A 16,328-nucleotide genomic window follows, 5' to 3' on the forward strand; every position below is an offset into this window, starting at 1 on the left:
GTGGAGGCGCCTGCCCGTGCCGGGGCCTGCAAGCGAAGGCTGCTCACACTCAGCTTGCAGCCTCGGGGTGCCCACTCCCGACAGACTCGGCCCCGCTGTCAGGCAGGAAGGCGGCAAGGGGCCACCTGCCCTGGCTGTCCCCCTGCGTGCCCAGCCCCCGCCCCATGTCAGCCGCCGGACAAAAGGCCAGAACTCCGCAGGCAGGTGTACCCGGCTGTCTGTCCCGGATTTAAGTTACTGTTACATTCAGGTAGACAACAGCTCACAGGGAGGGGCCCGTGCGCCAGGGCCACAGCCCCAGCGGGGCAAACACAGAGGACAGATCACCAGGACGCAGCCCACAGACCAACACCAGGGCTTGCACAGAACCACCCGTCCCCAAGACTGCAGGTGATGGAGACAGGCGAGGCGTGCACGCTGAGACCACGCAGCCGACGCGACGCACTGGCCTGCGGTTTTGGCAGAAGCAGGAGGGGACTCGGGCCTAGTAGCACCCAGGGCCGCGCCCCCCCAGCAGCACAGCCTGGGCCATGCCCACTGCAGGAAACACTTGGCCCTTGGGACACCCCACGTGGGTGGCTCCTCGGAGTCCGAGGCAGGAAGGCCCTCATCCAGCCGGGGTGCCTGTAAGTGCACCCCACGTGGGAGGTGGGTCACTGCACAGGCCCGGAGGGGGGCGCAGTGAGCAGAGACCACACCCCTGTGCAAAGTGCTGCGGGGGGCCTGAGGGCGCTCGGCCCCCAGACCCACCCAGCCTGATGGGGCCCTCTGGGCCTCAGAGTGGGCAGAGCCTGGCCAGAAGCACAGGACCATTGCCACCCATGGCCCAGGCCACCATCTGTAGTGACAAGGCATGGCGGACCCTCCCTCTGGGTGGGACCTGGCAGAGGCCGGTGTGTGCCAGGCCAGAGCACGGCCTGCAGCAGCACCGCAACACCCTGACCCCAGCTGGGGCCAGACTGCCTGCCTGCCCCTAGGCCCAGCAGCTGTCCCGTGACACAAGTGGGCAAGGGTGGGGCTCTTCCACACACCGGGGAGGGGCTGCCGCCACGTGTCCCGCCTGCAGACGGAAGCCAGGGTGGGCGCAGACGCTCCTGTGTCCACCCCTACTTGGGGCCGCTCTCGGGGGCAGGCCCAGCGTCTGTGCCGGCGTCCCTGGAGGTGCCCGGCCTCCTGGGCTTCTGCTTGGCCCTCCTCAGCATGTGGACCTGTCACGGGGTGGGGTCGGGACCAGGCTGAGAGGGCAGGCCTGCAGCCTGGGGACCCGGCACCACCCACGGGCCCTGAACACGGGCAGCCAGCCAACCCCAGCACCGCCTGCACCCACACACCTTGGGGCTCGCGGCAGAGATGATCATGTGCCCGGGAGCCTGGACCCAGGGCTCGCCATCCACCTGCACGGGAGTGGCCTTGAGGAGTGTGACGCGGAAGTAGGAGCCCTGGGCGATGCGGATTCCAGAGCGCAGCCCGCCCTGGACCTGGCCCTGTGCGGCAGCGGGAGGGGCAGGCTGAGCAGGGCCCACGGCCACCGGGAGGGCCACCCAGTCGGCTCCCTCGGCACTCACCATGTGCACAACTCCCGTCACGCCCACCACCTCCAGCAGCCCGTCGTCCATGCGCGGCTTCTCGAACCTGGAGTCGCTGTCAGAGCCCCACAGGTCGGCCCCCGAGCCCCAGCTGCCCCGAGAGGAAGGCCAGGCACGAGGGTCAGGCGGCCTCGGGGCACCTGCTCCCTGCCCCAGGCCACTCTGGGCAGCCAGCCCCTCCCACCTGGGGATGTTGATGAAGATGAGGCCCTCGAGGCTGGGCAGCTCCACCTCCTGCTGCTCCACCTGCAGCCGGATCTCCTTGTGCAGGCTGCGCACCTGGCTCATCTTGTGCAGCCCAGCGCGCACATACACACCCTTGTTGTGGAACCTGCCCAGGGATGCGGCTGCCGTCACCAGGCGGCAGCCCCTGCCCGCCCCCTGCCCGTCCCAGCCAGCGCCTCCCGGGGAGCGTGCCCTCACCAGGCGGCCCCTGCCTGCCCCCTGCCCGTCCCAGCCAGCAGCTCCCCAGGGAGTGTGCACTCAACCAGCGGCAGCTCCTGCTGGCCCAGCCAGCGGCTCCCAGGGAGCGTGCCATCCCAGCCAGCGGCTCCCGGGGAGCGTGCCCTCACCAGGCGGCCCCTGCCCATCCCAGCCAGCGGCTCCCGGGGAGCGTGCCCTCACCAGGCGGCCCCCGATACCTGCTTGTGAACTTGCCAGGCTCCTCCTCCCGTGCCTGGTGGAAGTCCAGGCTGAGCTCGGCATCGATGCCAATGCCACAGTAGTTACTCATCTGCACAATCTGGGAACAAGGGACTCTCCAGGACCCGCCAGCCCCAGCACCTCGCACTTCCCCGCCTGTGGACAGGGCCGCCCCACCCAACGGAGGGCGCCCGGGGGCCTGGAGAGCGTGGAGGGCTGTCAGGGCTGCTCTGGTACCTTGGGGGGCTCCAGCTCCACCACGCTGTCCTGCCCACTGCCAGCCTCCTGGGCATCCAGCAGGATGGTCCAGCGGTCCACAAGTACGGCGTCTGCCTCGTCCACGGACACCAGCACAGACAGGGGGTCCTCGCCGCTGTAGCCCGCGCCCCAGCGCAGCACCCGGCCCAGGTCATTCCCTGGAACACAGCGGGTACCAGGCAACACTGCATGCCACAGCCCCGGGCAGGGATGGGCACCAAGGAAACGGTGGCGCGGCGGCTGCCCCTACCTGTGCCCAGCGGCAAGATGGCCACGGAAGGCTCCCGGCAGGCCAGCCGGTGCCGCGTCTCTTCCAGGGCGGCGAGCACCCAGCCCACTGTGCCGTCTCCACCGCACACCAGCACCCGGAAGCTCGGCACCCGGGAGAAGAGGTGCAGCCTGCAGCAGGAGAGCAGCGTCCCCCCCTGCCGGCCGCCCACAGGCCCCCGCCCTACGGCCCCTCCTCTCCAACCCTGCCGGGAGAAACCCTGCTGGCTCGCAGTGGGCCTGACTCACCCTGGAAGGGGCCCCCCGTTGGTCAGTTCGAAGACCTGGTGAGGGTTCAGCAGCTTCCGGAAGCTACAGAGCAGGTCCCGGCCCTTGAGGCCCCCACTCTTGGGGTTCACGAATACCAGCAGGGGGCGGCAGTCTGAGGGCAGCTTCGTGTGCTGCGAGGCAGGGCCCACGTTAGGACGGGGCCTGGGTCAGCTGTTTCCCCCAGCTCCCCACCCCGGCCCCTTCCCGGGGGGCCCGTCACAGCTCCACACTTCCCCTAGGGGGCACCCCCAGCCGCTGGAGCTCGGAGCAGTGCCCACCATGACTGCTCAGGCCCTGGGAAGCCCTGCCTGGCATGGCCGGCTAGACCAGGCCTGCCCCGCAGGAAGCCGCCAGTGCCACACACAGCCGGGGCAGCCCTCGATTCACGGGAGCTGTGGCACAAACCCCATCTCCCCGGGGTGCAGACGCAGGGCGGGCTCAGTGCCCCTTGACCCCAGGGCAGGTGGCGGCCAGGACAAAGCGGTGTCGGCTCGCACCCGGCACTGCCCAGAGCAGGTGGGGCTGGGCTCCGGCGCCAGGGCTACAGCAGCTGCATTCTCACGTCCTTGGGGATGGGGATGGCCACTGTTCTAACCTGGGCAGGGCCAGGCGGGAAGGGAGCTGGGGGCGCCGGGGTGGGCGCAGCCCAGCTGTGCAGACAAGGGCAGGGGTGTGGGCTCCCCTGGGATCCCTGGTGCCCACCAACGACCCCCACCCTCCCTGCCTTGTCCACCAGGGCACCGTCTGGTCTCGAAGGTGAAGTCCAAAGTCAAGGAGTTTCAGCTCCTGACCAGAGGCAGCCACAGGCACGGAACGGGCAGAGTCCAGGAGCGCGCAGACACGCGGCCACGGCAGAGACCCCGCCATGCCACGGGTGCCGTGCCCAGTCCTCCTCACAGGGCAGACGCCTTACACAGGCACTGACCCTGGGCCGTGAGGAGCCCCTGGGGCCGTCCACTCGTCCACTCACCAGCACTTCTGGGAGCACCAGCGCCGTCAGCGGCCGGCCACGCACAGCGGTGTCCCTGACCAACATGTACAGCCGCTCGGCCTCGGCAAAGCAGCCTATGTCCAGCACCACGGCGCCTGCGACAGACGCTGCAGCTCAGGGCAGCACCCCGCGGCGGCGGTCACACGGAGGGGGTGGGCCCTCGTCCGCCCCCCTGGGAGCCCAGGAGCAGTGCAGGGTGGCTGGGGGCCTGGGGCACATGTCCACAGCAGGAAGGGGCTCTGGCCTATCGCAAGCCCACAGCAGAGCCGCCCCACGGAGGTCAGGCCCCAGGGCCACGCAGGGCTCCCCGCCCGACTCCAGCTCACCTTGGGAGGCGTAGACGTGGCTCACTGACACCACGGCAGCTGCAAAGGGAGGTGGCGGTCGGGACACGTGGACACCCGGCAGGGGTCAGACCGCGCGCCCAACCCTGTCCCGAGGGCGTCCACTCCCACAGCCCCACCCTGGTCGTCCCTGCCACAAGAAACGGTCAGGGAGGGGTACGTGGGCAGGGCCGGGGTGAGCACAGCGGGGGAGGAGCTCCGCTCAGGGGGTGCGGGGACAGAGGGGCCGCGGCTGGTCCAGGTCGTACCTTTGGTGGCCATGGCCTCGTGCAGGAGGTCACTGTACTCCTGGGGGGACAGGCCAGGTGGCAGCCCCCCGACAAACAGGGAGACGCGTGGGGCCGCAGCTCTGCTCTCGCTCACGTAGAACCGCGTCTGGCCGCCCTGCCACACAGACGCCTGCGGGGAGAGGCGGGCGACGGGAGCTGGGCCGCGGCACGGCCCCCTGCACCCCCGCGCGGGCTGGACTGGGATCAGACAGACCAGAGGAGACCAGGGGCTGCCCGCCCACCCACAGGGAACACGTGACCCACAATACGCGCGCTCTCTGTGGCGTGGAGGCAGTGTCCACAGCCACTGACCTGCCGGATGTCCCGAAGCCGGTCAAGCAGGGGCTCCTCGCGGGCCAGCACCGTCCGCTGGACTGCAAGAGAGCACGGCCCTCGGGACAGGGCTCCCGGCCCACGGCACGCAGCCGCCGTGAGGGCCCAGGGGGAAGCGGCCGGGGAGCAGCGTTGCCGGGGGGGGGGGGGGGGGGCAGGCCCGGCCAGGCCACCGCTCACCGTGCCTGCTGTCCATGAGCACCTCCTCCAGCTGGAAGCTCTCAGGACCCTCGGCCTGCGGGGCAGAGGGCATGAGGCGGGGCTGCGGCCAGCCCGGCTCCCCAGGACGCACAGGGACGGCCCGGCACTCACCTGGCGGCCGAGCAGCTGCAGGGCCTCCTGCGTCACGGTCCCGGCCGTGCTCTGTGCGGTCACCAGCACGGCCACGTGGGCCACGCCTGCCCTGCGGGGACAGGAGCTCCAGCAGGGGCCCCTCCCGCTCAGCCCGCCAGACCCCTGCAGGGACCACCTCTCACCAAGGCCAGCCGGGGTAGACGTGGAGGAGCTCCTGGGCCCGGGGCACGGCTCGGATGACCCAGGCCCCGGGCGCGGCCTCGTGGGGCCCTGAGCTGCCCCCCTCCTCCGTGGCCCCAGCATCGCCAGCATGGGGGCCCGGGGGCAGGGGCTGCAGCCGGAAGTCACCCAGGTCCTCGCTGAGGTAGTAGGCCCGCAGCACCGCCCCCTGCAGAGAGCGGGCAGGTGTGGGGCGGGCGTGGGGCTCACTGGGGCTGCAGCCCCCTCCCTCTTACCAGCACCTCCTCGCTCCTGGCCCCGCGCGGCACAGTGACCGCCCGGAAGTGGTTCTTCCTCAGGGCGTCATCGCCATCGAAGACCCTCAGAGTCTGTTTGCCTGGGGGTGGGGGGGCGCAGCCGTGAGGCGGGGGCCAGGGCGGGAGGCTGGATCTGGGGGCCAGTGACGCCGGCTGGCGGGGCACGGTGCTCACCGGACTCCGGCGACGCCGGCGCCTCCTTGCTGGGGCCCGCATCCGTGCCATCGTCCTCGCCTGCGGAGGCACAGGAGCTGCCACTGCGCGGCCGCGGGGCCAGGGCGGCCCCCACACACCCCTCGCCAGACCCCACGCCCACCTGGCTCCGGGGCGTCGGCGACGCGGAAGCAGTGCGTCTTGCGGAAGTTGCGGGACAGCAGGCGCACGCAGGCGGGCGGCAGCAGCACGGAGCGCAGGCGCCCGAAGGTGCACTCGGGGGCGAGCGCCGCGGAGCAGGAAGCGTGGGCCTGCGGGGCGCGGCCGAGAGCGGGGCTCAGGGCCAAGTCCACGCCGCGGCCCCGCCCGCAGGGCCCCCCACCCTCGGCCACGCCCACCTGGACTCCGCACCACTCGCAGCGCACGCCGGTCAGCACGTCGGAGGAGCCGCACGTCCTCCTGCACACCTCGCAGCGCGCGCCGGGCGACAGGTTCCCTTCCCGCCAGTGGTGCTGGCGCCAGTCCTGGGGAGGGGGCTGGGTCAGCGCGCGCCCCGCCCCAGCGCCCCCCCCCCGCGCGCGCGCAGCCCGGGCACTCACGGCGTCCAGGTGCCCGTCCTGGTGGCACTGGCGGCAGTCGCTGCAGGCGAAGGGCACACAGTCGGGGTGAACATGCAGCTCGCACACTGGGGGGCGGGCAGGGTTAGGGCCTCGCGGCGCCCCTGCCCCCGCCCTCCTCTCTGCCTGGGCCGGTCCCGACCCTCAGCCGGACCCTCAGCCGCGGCTCGCGGGCGGTACCTTCACAGCGCAGTGCGGGCGCCTCCAGGCCCTTGCGGCACACAGCGCAGAACTTGCGTTTGTAGAGTCCGCGGGGGCCGAAGCAGTGGGCCACGGGGACCTGTCGGGTCGGGGGTGTGGCGAGGCCTCAGGTGCGGCTGGGGCGGTGCCCTCGCCTGCGCCCAGCTGTCCACCCCCCCCACACACACCGCAACCCTGGAGCCGGCGGACAGCGGGGCCACCCAAGGCAGCGCCCACACCCCCAGGCGCCATCCTGCACCTGGCGACTGACGGCCACCAGGGAGGTGACAGGTGTCCAGCAGGGGGCAGGCCTGGTGGGCCAGCCTTTAAGCTCCACTTGGAACACGGGCCCGCGTGCGCACGCACGTGCACACACACAGTGCCCGGTTCAAGTCCCAGCCTCCCAGCCGCCCTGCACTTCCTGCTGACTGAGGGCAGCCTGGGAGCACTGGGCCCCTCCCGCCGAGAGACCAGGATGGGTTCCCTCTCCTGGCTTTGCCAGAAGATTCCAGGCATGAGGAGCAGCGGATGTCTAGCGTGTCCCTATCACTTTGTCACTCTGCCTTTTAAACGAATTAAATATTTTTTTAAATGTGCACGGCAGATGGTGACTGGGTGCATCAAAACAGACAGTTTTCTCTTTTTTAAATAGTCTCATGGGCCGGCGCTGTGGCATAGTGGGCTAAGCTTCCAACTGCAGTGCCGGCATCCCACGTGGGCTCTGGTTAGAGTCCGGCTGCTCCACTTCCCATCCAGCTCTCTGCTGTGGCCTGGGAAAGCAGTAGAAGGTGGCCCAAGCCCTTGGGCCCTGCACCCACGTGGGAGACCCGGAAGAAGCTCCTGGCTCCAGATCGGCCCAGCTGGGGCCGTTGCAGCCACCTGGGGAGTGAACCAGCAGATGGAAGACCTCTCTCTCTACCCACCCCCCGTCTGTAACTCTGCCTCTCAAATAAACAAAAATATTTATAATCTCAATTTTCCATCATGTGTGTATTACACACACACATGTTTTTTAACTTTAGCAGAGAACACTAAAATCAACTCCAGAAGCTACAGTCCCAGAACGTGTCCGGGGAGGACCCCATGGTGGTCACCACGGGAGCCGGCGTCCTGGGTCCCCCTGCACACACCTGCACCTGCAGGTCAGGTGGTCCACAAAAGAACAGGCCTTAGAGGCGGACGGCTTGGAGGCAGGTGCGCCTCCGGCCTCACTTCCCTCACCCCCCCATCACTCCCCACCCCCACCCCGCACCACTCCCACCATCCTGCCTGGGCCCTGCCTGCAGCCCCCGGGGCGGATGGGGTGTGGCCGGCCAGTCATGGAGGGTGGGGCTGCGGCAGTCTCCAGTCCCGGCCCCCTCAGCCCTCCCGGAACTCTGGCCACCACCCCCAGATGGGAAGCCCCGCCCCCCAGGGCCTGGGCACCCACAGCCCGGCAGAGGGGCTGATGGTCAAGGCCCCCTCCAGCCCCAAGAGTGGGCGTGTCACACGAGACACCTGCGGCTCACAGGCAGCCTGGGACGTGACCCTGGAGACCCATACCCTCTGCCCACTGTCCCCCAACCCCAGTGGCAGCGTCTGCTGGACCAGGGTGCGCACCCCCAGGGTCCTCCTGCTGCCGGCTTGCAGCCACCCCACGCGGACAGAGGGCAGGTCGGTGACCCCTGCCCCACTCCGCTCACAGGGCAGCCCGGCCTCAGGCCTGGGACCCCGCCCCACTCACCCGGACCCTGCTCGGGGCAACACTGGAGCACGGGCTCTTCACGCGCTTCACGCACTTCTCGTGGGCCATGAAGTTGCAGACTGCGGAAGCAGAGCCCCCTTTAGTCGGCCTCTTCCCGCCACCCCACCAGAGGCCCCGCCCACACGCCCACTCTCCCTGCATCTCCGCGGTCAGGAACACCCTTCCGTCCCCCATCCGTGCCCCTGCACCTGCCGCACGGTGGCCCTGAGCGCCAGGTGTGCACTCCACGGTCCCCACGAGTGGGTCAGCAGATGCACAGGAGGGCGGGCAGCCCCTGGCGGGCCACCCAGGGCCGGGACAGGAGGGCCACACCCCCCACATCGCCAGGGGTGCACACTGCCCACGCAGCCCAGGTCCAGACAGGCAGCTGTCCCAGGGGCCCTCGCCGGTCCTGACCACCCAGGTGCTGGAGTTCTCACTCTCAGGGCTGCACCCAGAGGGCGGTGCGGCAGGCGCGGCCCAGCCTCCCCTGCCCGGGGACAGTGCTCCACGCCCCGGCTGGGCGCCGCGGCCTCTCCCAGGCCCACACCTGCAGCCACACCCGCAGGAAAGCTGGCTGCTCTCTGACCCTCACCCCCTCTCCCCCTGTGCCTGCCGCAGCCTCAAGCCCGGCCCTGGCGGGGTCCGCGCTCGACCCGTCCGGGGCAGGCAGGGCTCTGACGCGGACACAGGGTGGCCCTCCCGCCAGCCGCCCAGAACAGCTGGTGCGACCCGGGGCCCAGGACCAGCACTCATCTCTGCGGCACGGGCCGGCCTCCTCGGCGGGCGCTGGCCTGCAGCGCCGTCCACGCGGCGGGCAGGGGTCCCAGGCCCGGCCTGCCTGCCCGAGGGAGGCGGCCAGAAGAGAGCCCACCCCGGGAGCACCCGCAGGCAGGAGGACCCGGCGCAGGGCTACGGCGCGGCGCCGGCAGAGGCCGGATCCTGTCCGCGGCACCGCAGTGCGGCGCGCCGAGACCCTGCCGCCGCCGGGCCCGTCCGGGGGGCGCCACGGCAGCGGGGGCGGCGGCGCTCACCGTCGCACAGGAATCCGGCCAGCCCCCAGATGAAGTCGGAGCACAGGTGGCAGAAGGTGGGCTTGGTGAGCGTCACCTTCCGGAAGCCGTGGCCCGGCGCGGCGGGGCCCGGGGGTCCGGCGCCCGCGCGCCCCGACTGCGCGCACGCGCCCCCTCCGCCGCCCGGCTGGGAGCCGCAGGTCGGGTCCCCGGGGCGTGGTGGGCCGCCGGCCGGCCAGGCGCGGGCCCCGGGCTCGGCCGCCGCCGCCATCGCGGCCGCACGGCCAGAGCGCTCGAGCCCGGAGGGCAGGACCGGGTCCGTGCTGGGGGCCGCCGCCGCCGCCGATGCGGCGCTTCCGACCCCGTCGCCGATTGCGCAGGCGCGGGGCGGGGCCGGGGCGCCGGGGGCGGGGCCTGTGGCACTGGGGCGGGGCGGTCGCGTGGCCCCGCCCCACGGCTGTGTCTGCGGACCCCGGCCGGCGCGGATGGGGCAGTGGGTGCCGTCCGGAGGAGACGTCCGGGGGAGACGTCCGGGGGAGACGTCCGGGGGCCGCGAGTACGCGGGTGTCCGCGCCCGGGCCCCTCCCGCCGGCGGCCGCGGAAGTCCGGGCCGCGCCCTAGGAGTCTGCGGCCGGCGGATCCGCGGGGCTGGTGCCTGGGCGCGGGGAGGGCTTGGACCCCGGGTTCTCGGGAGCCCGCGTTCTCCCCTCTCCTGCACCTTCGCTCGGGAGGCCCGGGGTCCGCCAGCGCCCGCTGCGGCCCGGCCGCGCCTAAGGAGAGCCGAGCGCCGCACACGTCCTGCGCGGGAATCCGCGTGCGCCCTGACGGCCGGACCAGGCTTCCGTCCCGCGCTGCGCCCGCCTCCGAAGGCCCCGCAGCGCCTGCCCTCGGCCGCAGACGCCAGTGGCTCCCGGTTCTGGATCCGGCCGCCGCCCGCGCAGGCCCGGTGCAGGTGTCACCGCATTGTTGGGGGTGGGCTTGTGTCCCCCAGAACTGCTCCCTCGGTGACCCCGCTGCTTCCCAGGGCGCCAGCCGCTCCCTGCCTGCGGGAGACATGTGTGCCTTTTACATTTTCCTGAGCCAGCCACGGGCTCTTAAAAAAAAAAATGTTGTTTATTTGGGAGAGTGATACAGAGAGAAATCTCCCATCTGCCGGTTCACTCCCCAGATGTCTGCCGCAGCTGGGGCTGGGGCTGAGCCAAACCAGGAGCCAGGAGCTCCATCCCGGCCTCCCACAGCCTTGCAGGGGCCCGAGCAGCTGCCTCCCAGGGACGGTCACGGGGAGCTGGACTCAGCAGGCAAAGCCGCAGCTTTCTTTTTCTTTCTTTTTTTTTTAATGTATTTTATTTATTCAAAGGTAGAGTTACAGCGGGAGAGAGAGAGAGAGGTCTTCCTCCACTGGCTCACTCCCCAAATGGCTGCAATGGCTGGGGCTAGGCCAGCCAGGAGCCAGGAGCTTCCTCCGGGTCTCCCACGCGGGTGCTGGGGCCCAAGCACTTGGGCCATCCTCTACTGCTTTCCCAGGCCAGAGAGAGAGCTGGATGGGAAGAGGAGCAGCCGGGACTAGAACTGGCTAAGGTCATATGGATGCCGGCGCTTCAGGTGGTGGCTTTACCCACAATGCCACAGCGCCAGCCCCAGCCAAGCCATGTCTCAGCCACTCTGCCAAATGCCTGCCCCAGCCTGCCTTCCTCCCTGGAGAGAATCAAGGTGCCGGCAGTCCCCACCAGCGCGTCCACACCCTGCGGCCAGCAGCACCGAAGCTGGTTACCGCCCATGGTTACCTACAAGCACCCCTTCCTGACTGATTAACCACAGCCTGCCCAGAGGGTCCCAGCTGTCCACGGGACCCTCAGCGGTCAGCCTCACCTGCTCCAGGAGCCCAGGGCCGCCCTCTCCTACGGCGCTGGCCTGGCACTGCCGTCGGTGTCTGACAGCTCCCTGGGCCCTGGAGCCCGCTCCTCACTTAGTGATGTTCCCCTGTGGAGGCGGCACCAGCCCCTTCCCAGCATCCCCGAGGCTCCCCCAGAACCGTTAGGACGAGTGCCTGTCACCTGCCGGGCCCCCTGGAGACCGTGGCTCTCGTAGACCCTGTGCCTGTGACCCTGTACCCAGCTGCCCTTTGTGCCTTGGGTCCTGCACGTGGCACCCCCGGCAGCTCCGCTCAGCTCCTGCGGCCTCCCTGAGGTGGGGTGGAGCCAACCCTGGGCCCTCCAGGTATTCGACCCACACAGGGTGGCTGCCGGCTCTCAGTCCCGTGCCAAGTGCCAGGCTGTGCCTCCTGGGACCTGGGGCTTCCCGGGAGCCCTTGGAACTCATGGACATGCAAACACACTGCTGCTCACCTCCTGGCTGCACTCAGAACGGTCCACAGGTTAGCCTGTTCCTGACACACGCAGGATCTGAGAGACACCACACTGTCTCAGCACCAAGGCCTGGCCAACAAAGGGCTCCATTTCCCATTTAGTGCAGAGCAGTGGCATGCCACCTACACCTGAACCCTGGGAAGCTCCGCCTCACAGACACCCCAGAACGTAAGTCCGAATCGCTTGTCTGCACATAGAATCGCACTCCCTGTGTGCAGGCAGGAGCACCCCTCTGTGTACAGTCAGAACCACTCGTCTGCACGTGCAGCCAGAACCAGCCAGATTCCGCCTCCACGTACCATCGGAATCACGGTCAGGTGCAGTCAGAATCCGTCTACACACAGACTCAGTCCCTACAGACAGAATCCGTCTCCACGTGCGGTGACAGTTACATCTCTGTAGACGCACCATCTCCGTGTACAGCCAGAAACCACACTTCTCCGCGCAGTGCAATCAGTGTGTTCGTGCAGAATCGCACACCTCCATGCATGGCTGGAATCGGTCTACAGAAACCAGAGTCAGGTTTGGGCTGTCACTGTGGTATAGCGGGCTAAGCTGTCACTTCTGGCACTGGCATCCAGTATGGGCGCCGGTTCAAGTCCCAACTGCTCCTCTTTCAGCTCCCTGCTATGGCCTGGGAAAGCAATAGACGGCCCAAGTCCTTGGGCCCCTGCACCTGCGTGGGAGACTTGGAGGAAGCTCCTGGCTCCTGGCTTTGGATCGGTGCAGCTCCAGCTGTTGTGGCCATTTTGAGAGTGAAGCTGCAGATGGAAGCCCTCTCTCTCTCTCTCTCTCTCTCTCTCTCTCTCTCTGTCTCTGTCTCTGTCTCGCTGTAACTCTGCCTTTAAAATAAATAAATCTTAGAGAGAGAGAGAAAAAGAGGGATTTATTCATTTGAAAGGTAGAGTGACAGAAAGAGAGAGAGATTCCATCTGCTACTGGTTCATCCCTCCCCCCCACCCCGGCTGCATCAGCCTGGGCTGGTCCGGATCCAAGCCAGGAGCCCGGAGCTCCATTTGGGTCTCCCACTGGGCCATCTTCCACTGTCTTCCCAGCCATTAGCAGGGAGCTGGATGGGGAAGTGGAGCCGCCGGGACTGGAACTGTAGCCCCCACGTGGGATGCCGGCACTGCAGGCGGTGGGGCTGGTGTTCGTGGTGTGTGCTGGGGGGTGTCTCCTCCCACTCCCCCCCCATCCTGAGTGCCCCCATCCTCACCTGGGCTGAGCCGGCTGTGTGAGCGGCTCACCGGGTCTGTGCTCTTTCCCGTCCACCCCCCAGTCCTTCAGGTCTCCCTGTGTTGGGGCTCCCCTGCTGTGGAGCCACCGGTTAAGCTTTGTCAGCTTCATTGAGAAATGGCTCCTATGCAGTGAAATGGGCCAGTTTGGCAGGTGGACGTCCATAAATCTTGACTATTTCCTTGAAGGTTTTTACTATTCTTACTGTCTCGATGTTGAAGAGTTTCAGACTCACAGAAGAACATGTGCCTCCCACCGGGCCGGTGACGGTTGACAGTTCCCTGCGCTTGCTTCTGTCTCACGATCAGGACTTGTGCTTTTAGTTTCTGGAGCTACTTTGGGTACAGGCCCCTCTGGATGCTTTAGCGTGGACCTCACGGGTCGCAGGGTCTCTGCACTCAACCCGGCCACGGTCACTGTCATCTAGTAGTTCTCGAAATTTGTCCCAGGTCAAATTTTGCTGTGTAGCACGTAGTCCTGAGTCCTGAGCACGCCCCGCTGCGCCACCTGTGCGGGTGACGTTTGCTCGGTCATCTCCCCCCAGGCAGATCCATGCACTTGAGCCCTGGTGACTCAGGACCCTGCTTCTGCCACACCCTTGGCCCTTGGGGTCCCACACCTCTGCCCGAAGTCTGGGCCCCCTGAGGCAGACAGAGCTGCACTTCCTTTACAACGGGAAACCCCTCCAGGCCCGGAGCCCAGGTCTGAACGCCGGCCTCGCTGCACTGGGAACTCTGCCAGGCCTGCCCCACTGTGCTCGCAGGAAGAGGACCAGGACTCTGTCCAGCTGCGTCAGATCTCAGGATGCCGGTCCCACCGCCTTCCCCCTCCAGGGCCGTGTTGCCGCACAGATGCCCCGAGCTAGACAGCGTACAGAGGAGGAGTTGGGAGGCCCAAGGGCGTGGCCAGCGTGCACTGCCCGGCCAGGGGCTCTCAGCGGCCGGGGAGCCGGGTCACCCGCCCCTGTGCTCTCAGCCAGGTGTTGGCCCCGCTGAGCACCAAGCCCCCGGCACGGCACGGAGGCGCCACGACGTCTCGACGGCTCTCCAGCTTCCGTGGGTGTCGGGCCGAGCGTGGCAGCAGCTCTCGCTGAGGACACTCCCAGGGTCAGCTTTTCTTCCCACTTACGGTTTTCGTTTTTGTTTAAAGATTTATTTATTCACTTGAAAGGCAAAGTTACAGAGAGAAAGAGACAGACAGACAGGTCTTTTGTCCTCTGGTTCACACCCCAAATGGCCACAACAGCCGGAGCCAGGAGCCAGGAGCCTTTTCCAGGTCTCCCACGTGTGTGCAGGGACCCGAGCCCCTGGGCCGTCCTCTGCTGCTCTCCCAGGTGCATTAGCAGGGAGCTGGAGCGGCCGGGACCTGAACCAGCGCCCACACGGATGCCGGTGCCACAGCAGCCGCTTTGCCCGCTGCGCCACAGCGCTGGCCCCCGTCTTGCAATTTCAGCATAAGGGGACCTAATTTTAAATAGCATCTGAAGACACCCCCACATAAAAATGACCTCAGAACCATTTAGTTCCAGCACCCAGTTTCCAGCCCACTGTGGTCCAGTGTCTCGTTCATTCCTCACCACTGTCGTCGTGAGGGTGATTTTACAGTGATTCTGAGTTCACCCCTGCGTGCGTGGGGTCTTCCGCGGGGCGCTTGACCCTCTAAGAATGTGCTTCAGAAATCCCCTCAGTGTGGGCAGCCTGGGGGCCCGGGTCTCCCGTGCTATGCGGGCATGGTGCTCACCTGGGGGACCCCGTGCTGTGCGGGCGTGGTGCTCACCTGGGGGCCCGGGTCTCCCGTGCTGTGCGGGTGCTGCTCACCTGGGGGACCCCGTGCCGTGCGGGTGGTGCTCACCTGGGGGACCCCGTGCCGTGCGGGCGTGGTGCTCACCTGGGGGACCCCATGCCGTGTGGGTGGTGCTCACCTGGGGGACCCCGTGCTGTGTGGGTGGTGCTCACCTGGGGGACCCCGTGCCGTGCGGGCGTGGTGCTCACCTGGGGGACCCCTGCTGTGCGGGTGCTGCTCACCTGGGGGACCCCGTGCCGTGCGGGCGTGGTGCTCACCTGGGGGACCCCGTGCTGTGCGGGTGCTGCTCACCTGGGGGACCCCGTGCCGTGCGGGCGTGGTGCTCACCTGGGGGACCCCGTGCCGTGTGGGTGGTGCTCACCTGGGGGACCCCGTGCCGTGCGGGCGTGGTGCTCACCTGGGGGACCCCGTGCCGTGTGGGCGTGGTGCTCACCTGGGGGACCCCGTGCTGTGTGGGTGGTGCTCACCTGGGGGACCCCGTGCCGTGCGGGCGTGGTGCTCACCTGGGGGACCCCGTGCCGTGCGGGCGTGGTGCTCACCTGGGGGACCCCGTGCCGTGCGGGCGTGGTGCTCACCTGGGGGACCCCGTGCCGTGCGGGCGTGGTGCTCACCTGGGGGACCCCGTGCCGTGCGGGCGTGGTGCTCACCTGGGGGACCCCGTGCCGTGCGGGCGTGGTCTCACCTGGGGGACCCCGTGCCGTGCGGGCGTGGTGCTCACCTGGGGGACCCCGTGCCGTGTGGGCGTGGTGCTCACCTGGGGGACCCCGTGCTGTGTGGGTGGTGCTCACCTGGGGGACCCCGTGCTGTGTGGGTGGTGCTCACCTGGGGGACCCCGTGCTGTGCGGGCGTGGTGCTCACCTGGGGGCCCGGGGTCTCCCGTGTTGTGCAAGTGCATCTGTCTAACCTGTGCTAGTTTCGGGCCCTTCTCTGCTCACAGTGGAGGCTCCCACTGTCCCCAGCTTCTCGCCCTGAGGTCTCTGCTGGGTGCAGGTGAGGACGACTCCCCCAGTGGAGCAGGTGCAGCCCAGCAGGGACTCCGGCCCTCACTGCCTCCGACGCCGCTGCAGCTGGCCAGCCTCTGCGCCTCCCGGCCGGCCCACCTCCCACTGCGGTAAACTGCCGCCTAGCTGCGGCCCCCACCTCAGGACGGCGACCCCGCGATGGAGGGGCTTTCGGGGGCTGGCGACCCCGGGGCTGAGGGTCCTGGGGGGGCTTCCCACCCGCTGGGAATCGTCTCCGCAATGCGGTAACCCACTGAGAGCACGTGCACATCCTGACACCCAGGCCCCCCCCCCGGACCGGCCTCTTGGCCACACCGGTGCCCCCCGCAAGTCCAGCCCCCCAGCAGGAACCTCTGGTCACTCGGATCCAGGACCCCGGCCCGCTCCAAACCCTCGAGGTCATCCTCCCGGGCCGCCCAACAGCCCAGGGTGCAGAGCGTCGGGTCCAGCGGGGGCCGCAGGGCGCCGGTAGGGCCTTGCAGGAAGGGGCGGGGCCGCCGCGCGTC

General features: G+C 68.6%; 1 protein-coding gene across 1 annotated transcript; it reads right to left on the minus strand.

Annotated features, from left to right (window-relative positions):
- Nucleotides 1–200: 200 nt before the first annotated feature.
- On the minus strand, nt 201–9,772 carry DGKQ (diacylglycerol kinase theta). Its single transcript, XM_051840345.2, has 23 exons — nt 9,438–9,772; nt 8,404–8,483; nt 6,681–6,780; nt 6,483–6,568; nt 6,282–6,407; nt 6,047–6,194; nt 5,905–5,964; nt 5,710–5,810; nt 5,437–5,642; nt 5,273–5,363; nt 5,141–5,195; nt 4,940–5,001; nt 4,607–4,757; nt 4,341–4,379; nt 3,994–4,109; nt 3,003–3,154; nt 2,737–2,885; nt 2,466–2,644; nt 2,228–2,328; nt 1,771–1,917; nt 1,566–1,677; nt 1,332–1,484; nt 201–1,208 (listed from the first exon to the last, which is right to left on the minus strand). The coding sequence occupies exons 1-23, from the start codon at nt 9,685–9,687 to the stop codon at nt 1,107–1,109; spliced, it is 2,766 nt and encodes a 921-aa protein (XP_051696305.2). The 5' UTR covers nt 9,688–9,772; the 3' UTR covers nt 201–1,106.
- Between the last annotated feature and the right edge of the window lie 6,556 nt (nt 9,773–16,328).

The sequence above is a fragment of the Oryctolagus cuniculus genome, chromosome 2 (genome assembly GCF_964237555.1).
Source record: "Oryctolagus cuniculus chromosome 2, mOryCun1.1, whole genome shotgun sequence".
In the NCBI taxonomy this organism is placed as follows: Eukaryota; Metazoa; Chordata; class Mammalia; order Lagomorpha; family Leporidae; genus Oryctolagus; species Oryctolagus cuniculus.